At 53.2% G+C, this 20,774-nt stretch overlaps 2 protein-coding genes across 8 annotated transcripts; one reads left to right on the top strand and one right to left on the bottom strand.

The window, feature by feature from the left end:
• Positions 1-72: 72 nt before the first annotated feature.
• DPAGT1 (dolichyl-phosphate N-acetylglucosaminephosphotransferase 1) lies at positions 73-5,416 on the bottom strand. 5 transcript variants are annotated; one of them, XM_082629698.1, is made up of 9 exons: positions 4,347-5,410; positions 3,912-4,032; positions 3,522-3,735; positions 3,130-3,276; positions 1,963-2,047; positions 1,405-1,593; positions 995-1,082; positions 672-827; positions 73-588 (listed from the first exon to the last, which is right to left on the bottom strand). In XM_082629698.1, exons 1-9 carry the CDS (start codon positions 4,505-4,507, stop codon positions 523-525), a joined length of 1,227 nt encoding a protein of 408 aa, XP_082485824.1. In that variant the 5' UTR covers positions 4,508-5,410; the 3' UTR covers positions 73-522. The 5 variants fall into 5 exon arrangements, with proteins under 5 accessions (XP_082485824.1, XP_082485828.1, XP_082485827.1 ...); XM_082629702.1 differs by having other exon boundaries at positions 3,522-3,719; positions 3,912-3,935; positions 4,347-4,438; XM_082629701.1 differs by having other exon boundaries at positions 3,912-3,935; positions 4,347-4,431.
• Positions 5,168-18,205, top strand: C2CD2L (C2CD2 like). 3 transcript variants are annotated; one of them, XM_082629695.1, is made up of 16 exons: positions 5,168-5,221; positions 8,866-8,921; positions 9,185-9,908; positions 11,899-11,994; positions 12,375-12,494; positions 12,673-12,783; positions 12,872-12,988; positions 13,083-13,194; positions 13,337-13,445; positions 14,132-14,196; positions 14,287-14,414; positions 14,506-14,680; positions 15,408-15,509; positions 15,654-15,790; positions 15,878-16,163; positions 17,113-18,205. In XM_082629695.1, the coding sequence occupies exons 3-16, from the start codon at positions 9,555-9,557 to the stop codon at positions 17,322-17,324; spliced, it is 2,124 nt and encodes a 707-aa protein (XP_082485821.1). In that variant the 5' UTR covers positions 5,168-5,221; positions 8,866-8,921; positions 9,185-9,554; the 3' UTR covers positions 17,325-18,205. The 3 variants fall into 3 exon arrangements, with proteins under 3 accessions (XP_082485821.1, XP_082485819.1, XP_082485820.1); XM_082629693.1 differs by lacking the exons at positions 5,168-5,221; positions 8,866-8,921 and having other exon boundaries at positions 15,657-15,790; XM_082629694.1 differs by lacking the exons at positions 5,168-5,221; positions 8,866-8,921; positions 12,375-12,494.
• The last annotated feature ends 2,569 nt before the right edge of the window (positions 18,206-20,774 follow it).

Raw genomic sequence — 20,774 nt, forward strand, 5'->3', positions numbered from 1 at the left:
GGAAATGCCTCCACCAACCCTCCCAGTCTACCCGAAAATGTCCTATACAGGAGATACACCTACAGGAACAACAAGAAAAAGACGACAGTTTATTGTCACCACTGGGAGCACAGGCCCCCCAGTCTGCTAAATCATCAGAATACTTAATTTATAGTCAAATGTCAAGTCACCTTCGAGCCTGTGTCCCTATCCCCAGCCAGGGTTCTATCCCCAGGCCCAACATATTTCTTGAGCGTCAGAGTTGTGGGTAATTGCATCAAAGCTACAGTACCCCACCTTAGGAGGCTGCAAAGATGGGACGGAGAGGGGGAGCGGCAAGTAGAAGAAAGCCATAGGCAAAGTCCCATCAATAGTCATTAGGGGGCAAGAACGGCCCAGGGGAAAGGAAATGCTGAGGACAGAATCTGGAGGAGAATGAAGGGTGGGAGACGCCTGGGCCAGGAGGCAATCTTGGTCTAGAAGAGGTCGGCCTGAGTCAGGAAATCTGGAGGCTGTGAAGCATAGGACAGTGGATCAGCAGACTCAGACATCATAGAAGAGTCGGACAAGCTGGTACCGAATGGAGAAGGTGACAGCGCTGCCCACGACCTGTAAGGAGAAATGAACTACAGTACGAACCGCGGAGAAAGGGGGACAAGGACATGTAAGCCGCGTCACCAACAGCACTGCACCTGGAGCAGGAGCAGGAGCAGGGTGAGGTTCCTCTCATGCATGGGCCCCAAGACTTTAAGTAGCAGGTTGATGAGGGTCATGTTGTTACACTCCGTGAAGGCACCATCCTCAGTCTCCCTCTGGCGCACCGTCACTAGCCGGAGGCCTTCTGCTACCTGGAGGGGTCAAAAGTGGAGAGAACTTCAGCTAATACCGACGCTTCAGGAATGGGGATCTGCTCACTGCTTCCAAACTCCCCTTGGGTGTGATTGTAGGCCTAGGTTCCCCATTCCCTGAATTCCGAATGGCAGCCTAGAGCCTTACCTCCTTGTTACCCTGTTACCTTTAGAATAAAGGTGCCCAAGAAAGAGAGGCTCTTGGTCTTGAACTTGGAATAGCTCATCTCCAGTTTGCCTGTCTTGGTATTGAGTCTGCAGGGGAAGACAGCTTCATGTGACTGGGCCACTACTCAAAGAACTCTCCTCCCTGTGGTTCATTAATAGGAAGAGCACTGAATGGTGGAGTCAAACACTCTGAGATCTATTTCTGGCTCTGCTGCTTGCGTCTGTGTGATCAGAGCTGCTGTGAACATTACATGAGATCGTGGAACCAAATGTGCTTTGTAACGTATAAAGGGCTAACCGCATGGCAAGAGTTAGCCCTTCTTTGGGCCCATTCCCTTTGCACAGCAAACGTCTAAGGCATCCCAAGGGAAAAAGCTATGATGTCCCTTTCAAGCCCCAAAGTGGCTACCTGGGCATACGGTGGCGAGGGCAGGGGATGATATGCAGGAGCTGAGGCAGTGAGTAGACGAAGTTGAACACCTGGGGCATGAAGAAGAGTAGCATGGTCTTGCTGAAGTGTCCCAAGATGCCCACCACGGCAAAGGTCATGCCAGCAAAGTAACAGAAGGTATCTCCCACAAACACCCGTGATGGGTACCTGTGTGGGGGAGAGGATCTGAGCCAGGGGCAAGAGGCATGAGCAATCCTTTCTCTCACATCACACACCCTGCTCACTGGGCTAGCCCTGACCCTAGTTCTGGCTCAGAGGACATTCCAGCTCTCCCAGCAACTCTCCAGGAAACAAGGCCCTGAATCCATCTATTCCTGGGGGCTCCACAGCACCTGCCCCCGGCTACAATTGGGTAGAGAATATTTAAGATTTAAGAATATTACCAAAAAGACCCAGAAAACACTCAATACAGAGATGCGCAGGTTCAGCCTCTCCGTCAGGAGATGGGTCACAATGAGGAGGACCGTACTGGCCACAAATTCAAATAGCTGTCCCACTATCCACAGGCCTACTTACCAGTTATGGTAGAGCAATCCCAAGGTGGTGAAAAAAAAGGGTATCATGAAGTAGAGGGAAAAGACATGATCATCCCGATAATCACCTTTGGAAGCAGGGGAAAAAGAAAGAAGGAAATGTTGATAGCCACTTCCCCTGCACACCTGGGTCCTATTTTTGTCTGTCCCTGAGTTCTGTCCCAAGCTGTATCATCCACCTCTCCAAGTCCCAAGAACTCACTATTCCTTTTATGTCACCCACGCAGTTCCCAATATTTCACCTCTTTCATGAACCCTTCCTAAACTAGTTACTGTCTTACATTTGGTTTAGACCATTCAGACCTAGGTCTGAATGCCAGCTTTCCTTCCTAACTGTGTGACGTTGATCATGACACATTTAACTTCTCTGAGCCTCAGTTTCCTATCTGTGAAAAAAGGCTGATGAAAACACCTGCCACATAGAGCTGTTACAGAGTTTAAAGTGAGATCACATTTTTAAAGTGCTTTAATAAGTACTTATGGATGTCCATCAGCCGAAAACCACCAGAAACACGCCTGGAGACAAAGCTGGGTTTACTGACTTGAAACAAGAGAAACTCTGGAACCCACACACCCTGGGGAACCATGGGATGCCTCAGTAAGGAGGTGTTAGGAGGACTTTTTATAGCATTTGTTTTAAATAATTCTGGGGAGGATGCAAGGAGGCAGAGTTCTGCCCTGCACTGGGTGCTGTCAGCAGAGATAATGCGATGATTGGGCATCTTAATAATTTCTATCCAAGAAGTGAGAGGAACTGAGTTGTTATCGGAAGGAAGCAGCAAGCACTCGTGTTAGCTAGAAGGGGATCTTGGTCATTTTTGTGAGATGCACCAAAACCATGTTCCTGTGGTTTTGTCTATGCTCAGACATGGTTACAGAGGGGTCTAGTTTTGGTCATACTCTATCAAGGTCACAGAGTGACCCTGTCTGATGTTGAGGTTTTATGAAGTTGTTTATGTTCAATAGGCGAAGACCATGGCCTACCTATTAGTGCCAATGCCGTTATAAATGACAGAGCTGCTATTTTCCTTTCTCACATTTAACAAATCTTAGTTTCTTTCTCACGTTTAACAAATTCCCCAAAGCCAGATATCAGGCAACTTCCTTAACACTCAGACTTCTCTTCTCTCCCTAGTCCAATCCCACCTACCTTCCAGCTCCACCAGGTTGAAGACGATAATGGAAGCAGAAATGACTAGCGACTGGCCAGCCTCTAGGCCATTAATTCCTGCCAGGATATTGATGGCATTAGTACAGAACACTGCCAGCAGCCCCATGTAGACATAGTACAGGATCCCTGGGGGGAGAAAACAGTAAGAGAAGTAATGCCACCTGTAGAATGAGAAGTTAAGGATATTCTTCTGAGAAAAGTGGTGAGGATAGAGGATGGGATGAAAGGCCAACAAAAGGATCTAAGAAAACACAGGGACAAAACAGGGAGGAGAATGTGGAGCACCAGAAAGGATGCTCTGCTGGATATCTCACAGGGCAAGGGTGCCCTGAAGCAGGGGCCACAGGGGCAGAAGTGGCGGTGCTACTCACCCAAGTCCAGATGCAGGCCAAGAAGTGGGCGTAAGGGCTTCGGTACCACAATGGTCGTGTTGCCAAAGTTGGTGAAATAGACCATGAGGAGAGGTAGTGAGGCAGCTGTGGGCAGCAGCAGCTTATGGCGCCAGCGCAGATTCAGTACATCATCCGCGAAGCCCAGGAAAATCATGCAGCAGATGGCAAGAAGCGCACCTATCAGGGCCACAAACTGGGGAGGGCTCGGGCAGGTCATGGCTCCAGCCTACTCCCACTTCACAGTTCCTTTCAAGAATTCCCATCTTTTCTTTCGTTCTCAGCCCCTCCCCCCCACACCCAAATAACCCCAACTCTCTCCAGTAGCTCCCAGTCCCAGCCACAGGCAGCAGCCCTCACTAACCCACTTACTTCATGGTGGGGGAAGGCTTTACACTGCTCCTCCACAAAGCAGTTCAGGAAAGGGAAAGGGATGAAGCAGAAGAGTATGATAAGGAAAACAGCACCGCTGATCACTCCCTGGGATTCTGGGCTGTGGCCCAGCAGCAAGCCGGGGGGAGGGGGAAGAGGAAAGGGGGCGTGGTCACTCACTAGGGCAAGCATCACCATAACCTGACTTGGGGGCGGGGAAGGGCAACACTACTGGAGTCCCAGATACACCCAAGGGTCCCACCTTCCCGCCTCCACCCCTTCCCCAATGCTAACCAGATCTGCCCTCCACCTCCCAGAGTCCCGGGCTGGCTGTTGGGTTAGCATTTCGTCTCCGCTCGCAGTCCAGCACTCCAGTCCCCGCCCCTGCCTGCCCACCCCTTCCCCACTGCCCCGGACCAGCGCGCGGCCCCTCACATTTGCTGCCGGCTGGATTTGTTGAGGTCCTGGCCGCAGAGCCGTGCGGCGATGAAGTGGCCACGGAAGGCAGGGATGAGGGTGAGTGTGGCTACAAGTCCCAGCAGCGAGCCGATCAAATTCACCAACAGCGGCATCGTTAACTCCGGGAAGGCCCACATGGTGACCGGCCAGGGGGCCCGGTCGGCCCCCTCCTTAGCTAACGGGCAAGCTGGGCAGAAGCCCTGTGGCCCCAGCAGTAAGGAGTGGCCGCTCGCCACAGGCTGGATCTTCCCACACCACCCTGAGCGAAACCCAACAACTCTGACCTGAGCCGCCTTCCGGACTCCCGCGAGCCTCTATAAAGCAACCTTGCCTCTGCCCCACTGCATCTGCCTGCCCACTGTTTCCACCCGGATCTAGTTCGCAGAGCAACTGTCGTTGTGGAAGGCGGCGGCCATTTTTAATATGGGCATAAGAGTAGGGACAGAAGTGTGATTTTAAACTAAACCCTTTATTCGAGAGTTGAATCATCAAGAGGGGATTGGAAAAGCAATTAAAGAAGGACAAACAAAGGCGGATACTTTCCTAACATCATATTAAAGATGTACAGCCCAAAGCGGAAAAACTCCTTGCCCGGTTCCAAGATGAGCGCCTCCTTGTACCACGTGTCTGACGCCGCTTACTCTTCGTTCCACGTCAGGTTTAGCTCCGTCGGCCTTCGCTGGTCGCGTTTAAAGGGCCAATGCCCCGCGTTTACTCTGGGACGCCTCTGGAGACTGGAAGATGGCTACTGGAAGCAAGGGGCAGGGCAGGCGGGATGAGGATGTGGAGCAGCACCTGCTCGGTGTAGAAAACCTGTTGCTAACATAGTCAGCGTTGGGAAGGAAGCCAAGGTAAACACAACTCAGTTCCCCGAAACACAGCTACAATTTGGAAGATGATGTAAAATTTAAAGCGCGGACACTTGAAAAGCCCCTCCCACTTCATGTTTTTCCGTGTCATTGATCCAGCTACTTTTCCTTCATCATCCCACCCGCCTTCTGCCCCCGCAGTAGCAGTTAGTTGCCGGGCAACACTGAGGGGGTACTTCAGCACTGAAGGGGCTGGGAGTACCCTCATGCCCTCAGGTCTTGGATTTAACCCCGTTCTTGACTTTCCTTGGTCCTGGATCATTGCACTGTGCCAGGCTCCCAGTCGGAGGAGGTGAGGCTGAGGCTTTGGAAAGAGCTAAGTAGGAGAACCAGACCCACAAGTGGCTGGCTTCCGGTAAGTGTGAGGAATTCCCAGGCAGGTTCTTCTCCAGGCTAGGTGCCTTTTGCTTGGCATCTGTTTCCTTGCAAATAACAGTTCACCAGCATCTCATTCTCTTTCACAGACACACAAGCTCTTAGGTGGCAAATGATTTCTAGTCCTCAGAGAAGAATTCATCACCAGGAAGTGCGGGAGACGACTGAAGTATGCTGACATTTTGTTCACTCTTGAATAAGGAGTCAGGGTCAGGTTGACTCCTTTTAGGCCAAAGATAGGCCCTCCTGTCTCTCAAAACCAGATGTGAAATGTCCTTTCTACTCGAAGGTGGCTCTAATTCACAACTCAAACCATGTATATAAAGTAATCCCAGTAATTACTTGATAGTAGTATTCCTCCAAAGTTTCAGTACTTACTATCCCACTGGTATTGTTTTTCTCTCTCTCTCTGTGTGTGTGTGTGTGTGTGTACCTGCACACGGGTGCATGAGTGTGCATCTGTGCCTCTTAGACTGGAAATTCCCTAGAGGCAAAGTGTTTTCTGTTCCACAGTGTGTTCCTATGGGGCTAAGGACACACAGATATCTGTATACAAGGCATCATCACACATAATGAGTCTGGATCTGAAAGAGGTACAGAGGGCAATAGAAGCACATGGAGAGAGCAATTAGTTGTGACCAGGGGAAGTGAGAGGACCTTGAGGAAGAGTAGTGTCTCTAAGGATTTCAGTAGGTGGCAAGAGTGGAAGGGCCTTCCAAACAGGGAAAGTGAGACGCCAGGAGCAGGTGGAAAGGAGGAGCTTGTCGGAGCCCCAGAGGAGGCAGCATTCAGTTATCTTGTTGCTCAGGAGCAGGCTGAGACTCCCTGGAGATCTGAGGGACAGTCTGTAACTACTTCCTGTTTTATTAGGAGGCCAATCCTAATAACTCTTCCTTCCCAGCTTGGCATTGGGCACCTTTGTCTCTTTCTTCTCCAGAGATTTTTAGCCCTCCCACACACACACCCCTGGAAGAGGGTAGGGGATACTTGTTCAAAAACAAGACACTGGGGCTTCATCATCCATGCATACATGTTACCATCAGAACATGGTTACTTGGATACTTGTCATATAATTTGAATATTTTTGTTCCCATGATGGTAAATGCCCAGTTGACTATCAGACTCACCAGGAGAAACAAACACACACATGACTTGGCCACACTTGAAATTTTGTGCCTGTCCTGGTACAAGTTGAAAGCATTTGCCTAAATGCTGAAGCTGGTCCTAGGACCCATGGATCAGGTGAGTTTCAGCTGGTTTCTTGGGCTGAGTAGACAAGGTCTGAGATGCACATCTCCTACTGGGGAGCTCTGAGTGCCTCCCAGTAAGCAAAGCTAATGCACTATTAAGGCTGATTGCCTGACAAAGACTGTCCCAGAAATGTTTCACAGTGCTGAAAAAGTCCATATGAGACAGCTTTGGAGAGTCTGGATCTATGACACTTGCAGGACCATATCTGTGGCTCTTTACAAGCAGCTGAGTTACTCTTTTACCATTTCTTCCCACCTCTCTCCTGTCAGTTTATCGAAAGTTGTTAGCTGATAGCAAGCCCCAAGATCTCCCATTCCACTTGGATGACATGAATGGGTTTTCAAAAGGTGGAAACAATATAGAAATTCTCAGTGTTTACATGTATATTGGAATATTTTCTGTTAGACTTCTTAAAATTACAAAGAATTTGCTAACCCCTAGTATGTGCATGGGAAACTTTTAAGTACTGTGGGGACACAAAGTGATATAAATGCAATTGTTTTCCCCCAAGGAGTCTACTTCATCATATTAAAGCACCTTGAGTCAATATGAGGGAAGAGAGATGAGTAAGACAGGGTCTCCACTCTTAAGCAGCTTTCTGGTGAGTGGGAAAAACAGACATATAAATAACCAGCTAGGCTATAAGGCAGAATGAAATAAGTACAAGAGGTCTAGTAATAAGTGGATGGAAGATTGGGAGGACTAAGTAGAGAGACTAATATAAGACTGAATTGTGAAGCAGTATCTGGCAGCACAGGACCAAGCACTCAGTGGAGGAGTTGAAGTAAACCCAACAACTCAGAGACCTGAGATGAACTCTGAAGAACCCTGAAAAGGGTTCTTGGGGGAAGAGGGTCTTCATAGTGAAACTGTACCTGGACAACTTTCCACATAACCTGCTCCCCTAGCCCTAGCTGCTCTGCCCACTGACAGCTTCCTTCTGTGTCCCTGAGTTCTCTCCTCCCTTCATTTCTTCTCCCCCCAAGATTAAAAATCCACACTCTAGAATCTTCTATGGTTTTGGAGGTCCAGTGATAATGCATGGGCAGGGTCACAGCAAGGTTACCCCATCACCCTACCCCATTCCTTAGAGTGAAATCTGGGGATGCCCCAGGCTTTCCTACCACCTCCTGTGGCTCAGGCACCCTGTCGCTGACCTGCCAGGCTCTGCTTAGCTCTGCAACCCCGCACTTTAGAAGACATTGTTTACTCCTATCTGCTCACTGCTCAGACTAACGACTGGATTTGGGAGAGAGATACTTAACGCCTCTCTGTTCACCTCTCTAAGGAAGGCCTGCCATATGTATGTGGAGAAAAAGGGCCTCTTGGGGAATGGGGATTCCTTTGAATCCTTTTGTAGGATTTTCCTTCCCCTGCCTCCAGAAAGCAGTGACAAGCCTCTGTCCTATAGGGATGGAATTCATTCCCTTAAATCTAGGAAAAGGAATGGATCCTGAGGCCAGAGTGTACCTATAACATAATTTTTGGGGTTCTTGCTGGGATGTCACATATTTGGATGGCAGGGTCTTCTGGCTGAATCTACTGATAGTCCAGTGCTGCATTGCCAGCTCCCTCCTCGTTGCCACCCCCCCTACACGTGCTCCATAGGCAGGAGCTGTTACTATGGAAATAAATTATTTTTAAAAACAGAAGCAGCCCCAGGCTTTGGAAATATCTCCAGAATAAACCCACACGAGCAAGGAGGTTAATAGGGTGTCCCTTGGTCCTGGCTCCAGAGGGAAGAGGATGGGGGTGGAGGAGGGGGTTCAATGTTCCATGTTCTATTCTCAACCTCTACCAGGTTCAGGTTCTGGTTCCTCTCGGGTCGGTATCAGCTGGACCTCTGCCAGTCACTTCTATCTAGGAGGGATGCTCTGCAGCTACATACCCAGGGCCTAGCTTCCGCCAGGACATAGGAACCAAGAAGCTGCTGAGCCTGGGAGTGTTGGGATAAGGGGTTGATGCTATCCACAGGGGTCACCTCCTTTTTAACCCCACAGGCGTCCAAACTATGGAAAGCTAAGGAACGTAGGGGAAAGCAGAGGCGTCATCTCAGGTGAGTGAAATTACTCTTGCTTACTGTCGCCTTGAGCTCGGGGGAGCAGGAGTACCCCCGATTCCAGGATGGGGCGGGGTAGTTAAAGATCCCGCCTATTTCCAACCCTAGAACCTCCTCCGCTCTCCGCTCCTCCTCCCACCCTCTTCTAGCGCTGGAACGCCGGGCTCTCTAAGCCCCGCCCGCCTCGGGTGCGGCTCCTTTAAGGCCGGATGGGGGCGGGGGGGCCGGCCGTGTTGTCAGTGTCAGCTCTGCGCACGCAGCCCTCCTGGAGCCGGTGCCGGCCTGCGAGCCCCAGCGTCCCCACAGACGAGTCCCCGCCCGGGTCCGGCGGGGCCCCCGCCGTGGGAGGAGTCGGGCGCTGGCCGGAGACTAACCCGGGTTGGACTGCCGGACCAACCGAGGAGGGCCCCGGACTCCGGAGAGAGGGATCCCGGCGTCGCGACCCCCCAGGAACCTCCTCTCCTCGATCTGTGGCACCCACTAGTCCCGGGCACCCAGCCCCGGAGAGCCCCGATCCCGCGCGCCCAGCCCCGGGGGAGCCCGCCCCCGCCCCGCGGCCCGCCCGGGCCATGCTCCCCCGGGGCAGCGGCTGAGCCCGAGCCGGAACCGGGACCTGAGCCCGCGCGGAGCATGGATCCAGACTGGGGGCAGCGGGACGTGGGCTGGGCGGCCCTGCTGGTCCTCTTCGCCGCCTCGCTGCTTACGGTGTTGGGCTGGCTGCTGCAGTATGCCCGGGGCTTGTGGCTGGCGCGGGCCCGCGGGGGCCGGGGCCCGGGACCCGCCTTAGCTGCCGAGCCCGCCGGCTCCCTGCGGGAGCTGGGCGCTTGGCGCTCGCTGCTGAGGCTGCGGGCGACTCGGGCCGGCGCCCCTGAGAAGCCAGGCGTCCGGGGCCTCCTGGCGTCGCTCTTCGCCTTCAAGTCTTTCCGGGAGAACTGGCAGCGGGCTTGGGTGCGAGCGTTGAACGAGCAGGCCTGCAGGGATGGGGTGAGTTGGACAGGAGGACCTAGGTGGTCCCGTCACTCAGCCTTTTCTTCTAGAGGAGGGACTGCTCAGGCCAAGAGGCACGTATGGGGGTGGGGAGCAACTGGGGAACCCTATGGCCTCTCTTTTCCTCCGGGATCAGAGAAAAGGGTGCGAGTGAGGCTGGAGGTTGTAGAAATCCGGCTGTGTCCCAAATCCTCTATTCTTGCGGTCTAGGTACTCTCTGGCTCCAGACCAGTGCACAACTTGCTGTTCTCACAGCAACGCTAATCCCTGTGCCCCGGGGCACTTCCGCCCAGCCTGGGTGCTGGTTGTGTGTGTGGCTTGGGTGGGTGGGGCGGCGCTGCTGGGGGTTAGAAGGGAGACATGTGCACCTGTGGAAGGAATTTGCCAGGTCCTCATGCCACCACACCCAGTCAGCACTTCATGCCCCAGATCCCTGGTGTGATCAGGCAGGTCTCCGGGGAGCCTGAATTCCCCCCCACCCCATCCCTCAGTAATTTCATTGCTGCAGTCTTAACACGTCCTTCTCCATGCTCCCTGCAGTGTCTGTGTTGAGGGAAAGGTATTCAGGTGGAAAGGAGATTGACAATCCATGCCCCGCCCAGTAGATGAGCCTAGAGCTGCCCCTTGAGGGTCAGTCACAGACTAACCCAGCCTACTTCCTCCCATTGCACCATGGGCAGCTGGCCTCCCAGGAAGTGGGGCAGGAAGCGTGGTCATAAGACTGAGGTGGGGTGGGAAGTGGAGACCTCCCTCTCTTGGGGTCCACACTCATCTTGGCCCTCGCAGCCTATTAGCCCCTGGCTCAGAGGGTTCTCCATTTCCAGCCACCACTAGTCTGAGGGTTTTCCTCCACTAGCTCCCCAGATGCCTGGAAACAGAAGTGGCCACGCAAGAAATTGCTCTGCTTCCTCTGCCCAGCTGACCTGAAAGCCAGACGGCAGCTGTCAGTCTATGCCTTGAACTAAACCCTCCACCCAGCTCTCCCTGTACCTTGTCCCTGGGTCAGGACTGACTCCCCAGGACAGCTGACTCAGCTGGACATTAGCCTCCCTTGCAGGGGGTGGGGAGACTGGCGTTCCCAGCAGTCATCTCCCTTGGCCTGGCTTTTGAACAAGACCGCTACAGTAGCAGAGAAGTTGGCTTTCCCTGGTTTGCCAGGCAAATGAGCCCTGTGGATTTGTTTCCTCCCATCCCAAGACCCAAGGAGGAGCTGCCAGCTCAGTCTGTGCCCCCTCCTCAATTCTTCCCATCCTGCTCTCTGGATGGGGCTGCAGCAGTTGGTTTCCACTGCTGTGGAAGAATTAGGAAGCTCTTACAACACCTAAGCTAAGCAGCTTTCTGCTCCCTAAAGCCACCCTGCTGTCTGCCTTGAGGAATTAGCCAAGTCTCTGGCCCTTGAGCCCTCTGAGCTTGCTTTTCTTCCCAGTTCCTCTGGTAAAGTTCCCCAAGGCCATGCTGAGCTAGTCTTCATCTCCAAGAATATGGATAGAGTCCTACTCTTAGGCCTCTACATCCTACTTATCTGGAGGAAGGTTTAGCTCTTGTCTTGAATAAGGGGCCCTACTGCTTTCATCCTTAGCTCAGCTGTGTCTCTCTCTGCCCAGCTACGATATGCAGGTGGCACCAACACCTTTATTATTTTTTTTCTATGCACACCTTTCTTCCAGGGTAGGGCGGGGATGAAGAGGAAGGTGGGGGAGAAGAGGGAGGCTCCTGGCATTCCAGGAGAAGTCTAGGGTCTTCAGCTCAAGGTGATGTGGTCTCTGAGGCGGTCTAGCTTCCCAGCTCTCCCTAGCAGCTGCAGGCCCCGGAGAGGCGGACTTCAGGGGGAACACTTGCTGTCCTAAAGCGCTGAGCCAAGGAGGGGCCAGAAGCCAGCCTGCAGCTGAGGCCTCCGCAGTGCCAGGGCCTAGCCAGCAACTGAGTAGGCCAGCCCTGTGGGGGGCAGCTCCAGAGACCTGATCCTATGTCCACATTACTCCCTCAGAGCTCCATCCAAATCGCCTTTGAGGAGGTGCCCCAACTCCCACCCAAAGCCAGCATCAGTCATGTGACCTGCACAGACCAATCAGAGCGCACCATGGTAAGGGTCTGATGGGGCACTGCCTTCTTTAGGGCTGGAGTGGGGGCTGATCCTGAGTTCCCTTTAGTCTGAGCGTTCTTAACCTGAAAGTCTTTGAATGCCTTAGGGATCCCAGGATTGGTTTCAGGAGGTCTGAAAATCCCACTAAAGTTACATGCAAACTGTAGTACATGTGTGCATATTTGCATTTTTCTGGAGAGAGGAGTCTTTGGCTTTTATCATTCTTTTATGGGCTCATGACCCCCAAAAGGTGATTCCCAAGGAAAACCGAAGTGGAGAGGGGTCTGCGGAACCGTTGTCGGGCAGGACAGGGCAGGGCCAAGTTGAGCGCCCTTCCTCCGTGCGTGACCCTCCTTGCCTCCGTGCCTCGCCTGTCTCAGGTGCTGCATTGCCAGCTCTCTGCTGAGGAGGTGATGTTTCCAGTCTCTGTGACCCAGCAGTCCCCCGCTGCCGTCTCCATGGAGACCTACCACGTCACTCTGACACTGCCACCAACACAGGTGGAGGAGGATGTGGGAAACTGAGTTGGGCAGGGGGCGGGCCGTTCAGTTGCCTCGGCCTTTTCAGTTCGGTTCCTCTCTAAGACAGAATTTGGGAAGGGAGGGTCCTGGGGTGGGGGTTGGGAGTAGTTGGAGGAGTGGGGCAAGTCAACCCAGTCCCTTTGTCCCCTGTCCCCAGTTGGAAGTAAACCTGGAGGAAATCCCTGGCGAGGGCCTGCTTGTATCCTGGGCCTTCACGGATCGCCCAGATCTCAGGCTGACAGTGCTTCCCAAGCTGCAGAACAGAGAGGTAAGGGGGCAGGGCTGGGAGAGAAGCGACAGAACAGGGAGGGGGAGGCGGAGCTGGGGGCCTCACCTCCTTGTTCTCCGCCCTGCAGAGAGGTGAGGAGCAAGTAGAGCTCTCCACTATCGAGGAGCTGATCGAGGATTCCATAGTCAGCACCCAGCCAGCTATGATGGTCAACCTCAGGGCTTGCTCTGCCCCTGGGGGCCTGGTGAGTAGGTGCTCAAAGCAGATAGTTTGCATGCATACTGTCCCCAGGGTACTGTGTCGGGATTCTTGCTCTTTTTACCTCCTTCTGCTCTTAGGTACCCAGTGAGAAGCCACCTATGGTGCCCCAAGCCCAGCCAGCCATCCCCAGACCTACCCGGTTATTCCTAAGGCAGCTTCGAGCATCTCACCTGGGACGTGAGCTGGAAGGTGAGAGCCAGAAGCTTCTGGGGGACTGCCGAGGCTATGGTTGCAGGTGCTCCTGGCACCCCTGCCAAGGGCATGGCCTCTCTGCTCCTCAGTGGCCTCTCAGCTTGGAACTGAGTGTTTTCAAATTTCCGGCTCCCCACAGGCACTGGGGAAGTGTGCTGTGTAGCTGAGCTCGACAACCCCATGCAACAGAAGTGGACCAAGCCCATGAGGGCTGGGCCTGAGGTGGAGTGGAGCGAGGACCTGGCACTGTAAGGAGTGACTCCCCAGCCCCCACCCTTGCTCCCATGGCTGGACTGGGGATCAGAGCCTTCCAGCAGAGCCCTGGCATGAATCAGCTCTGTTTTCAGTAAACCTTGGTGTGAGCCTCTACTGTCTGCCAGGCCCTTGCCTAGTCCAGATATAACCAAGATACACCCCCGCCCTGAGTTGATCACAGGCTAGAAGCAGAGACAGGTGTACGTAAAGAAGATGGTATAAGTGCTCCAGTCCAGGTTTACACAAAGTGCTGTGGAAGTGCTTAGATGGGGGAGCTTAATTCCCATAGGTTAAGGATCAGAGTAGGCTTCACGGAGGAGGTGGCACTTAAATCACACCTTCGAGCAAGAGTAGGATTTTAACGGAGTGTTAGAGAAAAGCGTTCATGGCAGAGGGAACAGCTTGAGTAAAGGAAAAAGAGAGTTATTTGCCGTAGAGGGAGACTGCGAAGGCAGGATGGGGCAGGAGCGTGGAGGATTTGAATGCCCAGCTGAGTAGTACGGTCCCTGCTCAGCCCCGTCCCATTCTCTTGGGAAGAGGCCATATTTGGAGGATGATTGCAGTGCCTGTTCTATTTTATTTGCCTCCATCTCTCTCTGCCTCTGGCCTGTGATCAACTCAAGGGTGGATTCAGTTTGCTAATCTTCCCCCTCCCTGCCCTACCTCTTCTTGGCCACAGGGATCTGGGGCCCCAGAGCCGGGAGCTGATCCTCAAAGTGCTGAGGAGTAGCAGCTGTGGAGACAGTGAGTATGGGGCAGGAAGGAGCACCTCTGGGTGGGTGCTGAGCAGGGCCTGGTCATGGCCCCAGCTCACAGTGCCACCCCTTTCCCCAGCTGAATTCTTGGGCCAGGCCACAGTGTCTGTGGCCTCCCCTTCCCGACCACTGTCCCGAAGACAGGTGTGCCCACTCACCCCTGGGCCAGGGAAAGCCCTGGGGCAGGCAGCCACCATGGCAGTAGAGGTGAGAAGCTGCCCCCTGGGGGGAGGGGGGAGGACACGGGGGAAGACCAGTCTCTGAGGCCCTGCCTCTTTCCGCTTCCACCCCTCGGCAGCTTCAGTATGAGGAGGGCTCCCCCCGGAACCTGGGCACTCCCACCCCCTCCACTCCACGCCCCAGCATCACACCTACCAAGAAGATTGAGCTTGACCGGACCATCATGCCCGATGGCACCATTGTCACCACAGTCACCACCGTCCAGTCCCGGCCCCGGGTAGATGGCAAATTAGGTAAAGAGGAGGAGCCTGGGAGCCCAGCTCTAGCCAGGGGCCCCAGACCGCAGATCCGTGGCTGGACAGGGAAAGGGCAAGGAAAGCCCTAGTTCCGACTCTCCCTGTTTTCCGCCCACGTCTTCCTCATTGTCTTTGACTCTCTCAAACTTTCCCTTGCATCCCTCCATTTCCCTAACCAGTCCTCTCCCTCTTCAATCCTGGATCTACCAGCCCCTCCTACAGTATTCTCACACTTCCACCTCCCCAAGTTCCCCTCTGTCTTTTCACACGTCTCTCCCCTTCCCTTTTCCCAGCCCCAGCTGCCCAGTTGCCCCTCCCTCGCCCCTCAACCTCCAGCACCCTGTGGGACCCTCCAACAAACCCAGTGGGCTCCCTGGCAACTCTCCCACTCCCAGGGGCCCTCCGTGACATTTCTCCCATCCCTAGGGGTCCCATGGAATTCCCCCTACCTCCACTGGACCCCTTTGCCATCTCTGCACACTCAATATTTTCATGGCATCTCTCTGTGCCCTTGGTGGGCCCCTTGGCACTTTCCCACGCTCCCATTGGTTCCTGTGGTGTCTTTTTGTCCCCATGGCATCTTCTTAGTCACCCCTGTGATTAATCATCCCTTAGTCATCCCTACCCTCTGAGTCAACCAAAGTCTGCATCTCAATAAAGACGGTAGGGGGTGGGGGCCACTCTAAAGCACCTCCCAGCTCACTGACCCTCCCCCACCCACCAGACTCCCCCTCCCGCTCCCCGTCCAAGGTGGAGGTGACCGAGAAGACAACAACTGTGCTGAGCGAGAGCGGTGGCCCCAGCAGTACCTCCCACAGCAGCAGCCGTGAGTAGGGAATCGGGAAGTGTGAGTGGTGGTTGGCACCTGGGCCCCAGACTCAAAAACCATTTTGGGTGGGGCACAGGAGTTCAGGTCCAAGAAGGAGCTGGGGAGGAGTCAGGCTAGCCATCCCCTGTATCCATCATCCAGCAGGGGAGAGCCACCTTTCCAACGGCTTGGACCCTGTAGCAGAGACAGCCATTCGCCAGCTGACTGAGCCCAGTGGGCGGGCAGCCAAGAAGACACCCACCAAGCGTAGCACACTCATCATCTCCGGTGTTTCCAAGGTAACAGGGCTCTGGGGAGAGGAGCTGGGCTAGGGAAAGAGCCCTCATTGGTCACTCCTGACCATTAAAACTTGTCCCTCCTGCCAGGTGCCCATTGCTCAGGACGAGTTGGCACTATCCCTGGGCTATGCGGCATCCCTGGAAGCCTCAATGCAGGATGATGCAGGGCCCAGTGGAGGTCCCTCTTCACCTCCCTCAGACCCACCAGCCATGTCCCCGGGACCCCTAGATGCCCTCTCCAGTCCCACGAGTGTCCAGGAAGCAGATGAGACAACACGTTCGGACATTTCTGAGAGGCCCTCTGTGGATGATGTTGAGTCGGAAACAGGGTCTACTGGTGCGCTGGAAACCCGCAGCCTCAAGGATCACAAAGGTGGGGAGATATTGGCAGCCCCCCGTCTTCTTCTATACCCAGTATCATCACCTGGGTCCCACTGGACACTGAGGGACATAGGAGCCTCGGGCCAATCTCCTCCTTCCTCCCCTAAGGGATCCCAGAGTTCCCAGCCTGTTTCAGCCAAGCTTGAGTAGAGAGGGGGGACTTGATGTCTGGAGTCTTGGCTTGGATCTAACAGGCTTGGGTGATAAGAAGAGATGTAAAAATATTTCCTTTTACCTCCCTTTTTCTTTCTTCTTGGATCTAAGCGCATATCCTCCTTCCTTTATTCTCGCCCCCCACCCTTTCCTTTCATTCTTAACTCTCTCCCCTATGAGAATAAGAATTCCTACCCCAGGCAACCCTAGGGGTACCCCTCTAGCGGTGACACAGTCTGTGCACAGCTGTGGTATTTCTAATTTCTCAGGTTCAAGGGCTTGCCCCAGACGTCCACATCCCTCTGCCAGTGAGTCTATCACTCACGAGTGTATATATAACTATTTATGATTTAAGCCTGCATCACTTCTTGGGGTAATGAGAGTCCTAAGTCCGAAGCCTGCCGTGTAAGCACCCTTCTCATTGTATTCGTCCTGAATTTACCTCTTTGAAGTTTTCCAGACACACTGCTTCCTGCTCACAGCCTGGAATTTGGTCAGCAAGTCAGCGGCAACCCGCTTTGTCCCTTCATGGCTTTTAGGAACACCCTTTGCTCCGCCTTTGTCTTTCCATAGTAAAGAGGCCCAGTCATCAATCTGTCCTCATGGAGCAGCCAGCCCCGTGACATTCCACCTCAGGGGCGGAATCCCACAAGCATCACCACGTTTTCCTCAGGAAGGATAAAGGGCATGTTTGTTCTGTTCCGCATCTTGGACCCCTTCATGCTTGTCCTTCCTCTGCTCCCCCCGGGGCCCCTCTCTCTGCCTCAGCCTCCCCTCTCCCCTCACAGTGAGCTTCCTGCGCAGTGGCACTAAGCTCATCTTCCGCCGGAGGCCTCGTCAGAAGGAAGCCGGTCTGAGCCAATCACACGATGACCTCTCCAACACGACGGCCACACCCAGCGTCCGAAAGAAGGCTGGCAGCTTTTCTCGCCGTCTTATCAAGCGCTTTTCCTTCAAATCCAAACCCAAGGCCAATGGCAACCCCAGCCCCCAGCTCTGAGGGCCCTGCTCACCTCCTGAGCTAGGAGAGGGCAGGCGTCCTCTCAGCCCCTTCCCCACATTCCCTTCCATTCCCCTTCCTGGATTCCCAGTAGCCTGGGCCAGGGAGGCCCTCTGGGTTCCAGGAAGCCCTGTCCACCCTGGGCTGTGGGGCTAGTTGGAAGGGGACTTGCAACGGGAAGCATGTGAGAGGTGGACGCCCGTTGCTGAGGACATAGAGGAGGGAGCGGGAGGCCCGGAGAAAGAGGAGGCTCCGTCCTGGCGCGTGTGGGCATTCATCGGACCCGCTGGCCTGCTGTGGGCACTGGCCCCTCAGAGGAGTCCCGGGGTGCTCGGCTCCTCAGCTGATCCTTCCTCCCTTATTTATTCTCTTTTCTATTTATATGTGTGGTCCTGGACCCTCAGTGAACAGGTAATAGAGGGCATCTCTCCCAGGTGACCCTTCCTCCCTATCCCAGGAGGGTAGGCAATTCCCTTTCGGATGGGGCGCCCTCACCTCCCTCAGGTCCCCACTCCGACCAGCACCAGTGTCTGCCTCTGAGGACACTGACAGCTCATAGAAAGCCCGGCCGGTGCCCGGGATGGGGGGCAGGTACTCCCCACCTCCCTGCCTCCCCTTCTGCTCCTCATGCCTCCCTCCCCCTTTGTTACCGTTTTTGTACTTGATGCCTTCTCTGTGAGCAGTGGCTCTGTTGGAAGGAGGGAGCCAGGAGCCTGATGGGAAGCCTTCCCCCGAGAGGTGGCTTTAGGGGCTTTATTTACAGAGTGTGTGATGATGGAGCAGCAGCAGAGCTGCACCTCTGTATAGTGGGAGATGATGATGTCCATTGCTGTGTGATGGCCTGGAATTTAATTTATTAAAGTCAAATTGGAGTTTATAAACTGGACAACTGGTCATCCTTTGACAGGCGAATGGGCAGCGAGGCTGTGGTGTTGGAGTGGGAGGATCAGAGACAGGGCCCAGATGGTGAGATGGGGTTGGTGACACGTACATTGGGTCTACGAAGTTCCTGCAGGGAGGAAGGGACATGTAGAGAGAGGATGGGAGAACAAGCATCTTTGAAGGGTGAAGTTGTAGCAAAAATGTCAATCAGAAAAATAAGTCCATCAGCTAGTACGGGCATCTTCATTCCCCTTCCTTGAACAGGCTGCTCCTTCTAGAATATAGGAGAGTCCAGAGCACAGCCCCTGGATCCAGACTGCCTGGATTTGAGTCCCAGCTCCCCTAATTATCTTTGTGACCTTGGGCAAGATATGTAAACTTAGAGCGCCTCACTTTTCTCATCTGTAAAGTGGGGACTGTGATAAAAGTAACTATCATTTGGTTGTGGGTTAGAACTTGGCTGGCATACAGTCGGTGCTGAATGAGTGTGAGCTGTTGCCTCAGAAGAGACGGATTGGGAGGGGGAAGTCTTATAAGGGTTTCGTCATAATAAAAAGTCTTTCACTCCTAAATGTGGGCAAAGTTCAGGGAGTGATGGATACTAGCAAACTCTAGGACGCTGGTTCCTGTTCTCTGGGATCTTACACAGGACTTGAAACAGATAAGCTGCTGCAGGATGTCAGAGAGAGCACTCGACCAGGAACAGAAAACCTGGGTGTACCACAGACTCAGCAAGTGACCTTGAGAAGTCCGCTTCTGCTTTCTGAACCTTAACTTCCTCATCTCTAAAATGAAGGGTGGCCTAGATAATCATCCAGGTCACTCACTTCCAGCCTTGCCATTCTGACTAACCTATATCACAGGGGGCTTCAGGGCACCTGCCTTTGGCTAGGCAGCTTGGAGTTGTTCATTTTCCCCATGCTCCTGTCCGCGCTAGTCACAGAATAATGGAATATTTAGAAAGGGTGGCAGAATATGGATGTTTGGTTAATTTGCATATATTGGTATGCGAAATTCTAGGTCCTCAAAACTCAAAGATTTATCAAGCTACTTCCCCTGATCTAAGAAATACAACTCTTAATAGTTCACAGAGGAGCAGTTTGTTTACCAATATGACAAGACGGCCAAACACACTGAACTCGAAATTTCACAAGAAACTATTGTTGATGGGAGGGCAGGTATTCAGATTCCTACTAGACCCGTGGATTGAGGTGATGGTAACTGGAAGATGTACTCAGTTTCTAGGGTGACCTGCCCAGAACTCAATGCAATCACATATTTAGTAGTGACAAAGAGCCTGATCACATTTCAAAAATAGGGACTTAAAAAAATGAACGCAAAAGAAACGCAAAACATAACCTAATTCACTTTATACTTTCAGAAGAGATCCACAGTTTTTGATGAGTATGAATTATGCTTTAAGATTTTCTGGCAGCTTTTTTTTTTTTTTTTTTGCGGTATGCGGGCCTCTCACTGTTGTGGCCTCTCCCGCGGAGCACAGGCTCCGGACACGCAGTCTCAGCGGCCGTGGCTCACGGGCCTGGCCGCTCTGAGGCATGTGGGATCTTCCCGGACTGGGGCACGAACCCGTGTCCCCTGCATCGGCAGGCGGACTCTCAACCACTGCACCACCAGGGAAGCAGGTTTTTTGCGGTACGCGGGCCTCTCACTGTTGTGGCCTCTCCCGTTGCAGAGCACAGGCTCCGGACACGCAGGCTCAGCAGCCATGGCTCACGGGCCCAGCCGCTTTGCGGCATGTGGGATCTTCCCGGACTGGGGCACGAACCCGTGTCCCCTGCATCGGCAGGCGGACTCCCAACCACTGCGCCACCAGGGAATCCCCAAGCCCTGCTATTTTTAATGGCATCTTTAAGTTCATTTTATTTATGTTGAACGTGTAAGGTGTTTTCTGATTATATAAATTATATAGGTTTATATTTAGGTTAGAAAATATAACACAGTAAATATCAATCCCAATGAACTTTACTAAGGTACATAATTTTTAAACAAAATGTCTTGGACCCTTACTGAGTTTCAGCCACTAGGCTAAACAATGGGGTTATAAACGTGAAAAACACACGCAATCCCTGCCCTCTCTCACTGAACTGAGTCTAGTGCAGAATGCAGACACGTAAACAGGCAAATACAATACCGCATGATAGAGCTGTAATGGGGAAATGCAGGAAAGGGATGTCCAGGAAGACTTCCAGGAAAAAGAAGCATCTTCGTTGAGACCAGAAGAATGAGTAGGAATCAAACATATGTGGGAAGGAGAGAAAGGGAAGATTATTCCAGGCAGAGGAAACAGCAAATACAAGGCAGGGGAGGAAAGGCGGCTAGGTGTGGTGGAGAAACTGAAAGAAATGTGGGGGCTGGAGAGCAGAGAGTGAGTTCGAGAAGCACTCAAGACACGGTGGAGAGAAGTATGCAGGACCCAGATGCTGAACAGTCTAGAAAGCCTCAGTATGGTTTGGGGCTTTGTCCTGAGGACAACAGAATGACTTTGAGTGTTTAAAGCAGGGTGGTGGTTTGATCACATTTGCTCTTTGTAAGGATCACTTGAGAGCT

This window comes from Mesoplodon mirus (assembly GCF_964341445.2).
Source record: "Mesoplodon mirus genome assembly, chromosome: 7".
NCBI lineage: Eukaryota > Metazoa > Chordata > Mammalia > Artiodactyla > Ziphiidae > Mesoplodon > Mesoplodon mirus.

Excerpts from the sequence above, each read along its gene's own strand:
- DPAGT1 (XM_082629698.1), bottom strand. The coding sequence starts at position 4,507 with ATGTGGGCCTTCCCGGAGTTAACGATGCCGCTGTTGGTGAATTTGATC. Across the intron at positions 3,736-3,911 it reads AAGCCTTCCCCCACCATGAA|TTTGTGGCCCTGATAGGTGC; the intron begins GTAAGTGGGTTA and ends AGCCCTCCCCAG. Across the intron at positions 828-994 it reads TGGGCACCTTTATTCTAAAG|GTAGCAGAAGGCCTCCGGCT; the intron begins GTAACAGGGTAA and ends TGACCCCTCCAG.
- C2CD2L (XM_082629695.1), top strand. The coding sequence starts at position 9,555 with ATGGATCCAGACTGGGGGCAGCGGGACGTGGGCTGGGCGGCCCTGCTG. Across the intron at positions 12,989-13,082 it reads GCTCTGCCCCTGGGGGCCTG|GTACCCAGTGAGAAGCCACC; the intron begins GTGAGTAGGTGC and ends TTCTGCTCTTAG. Across the intron at positions 14,415-14,505 it reads CAGCCACCATGGCAGTAGAG|CTTCAGTATGAGGAGGGCTC; the intron begins GTGAGAAGCTGC and ends ACCCCTCGGCAG.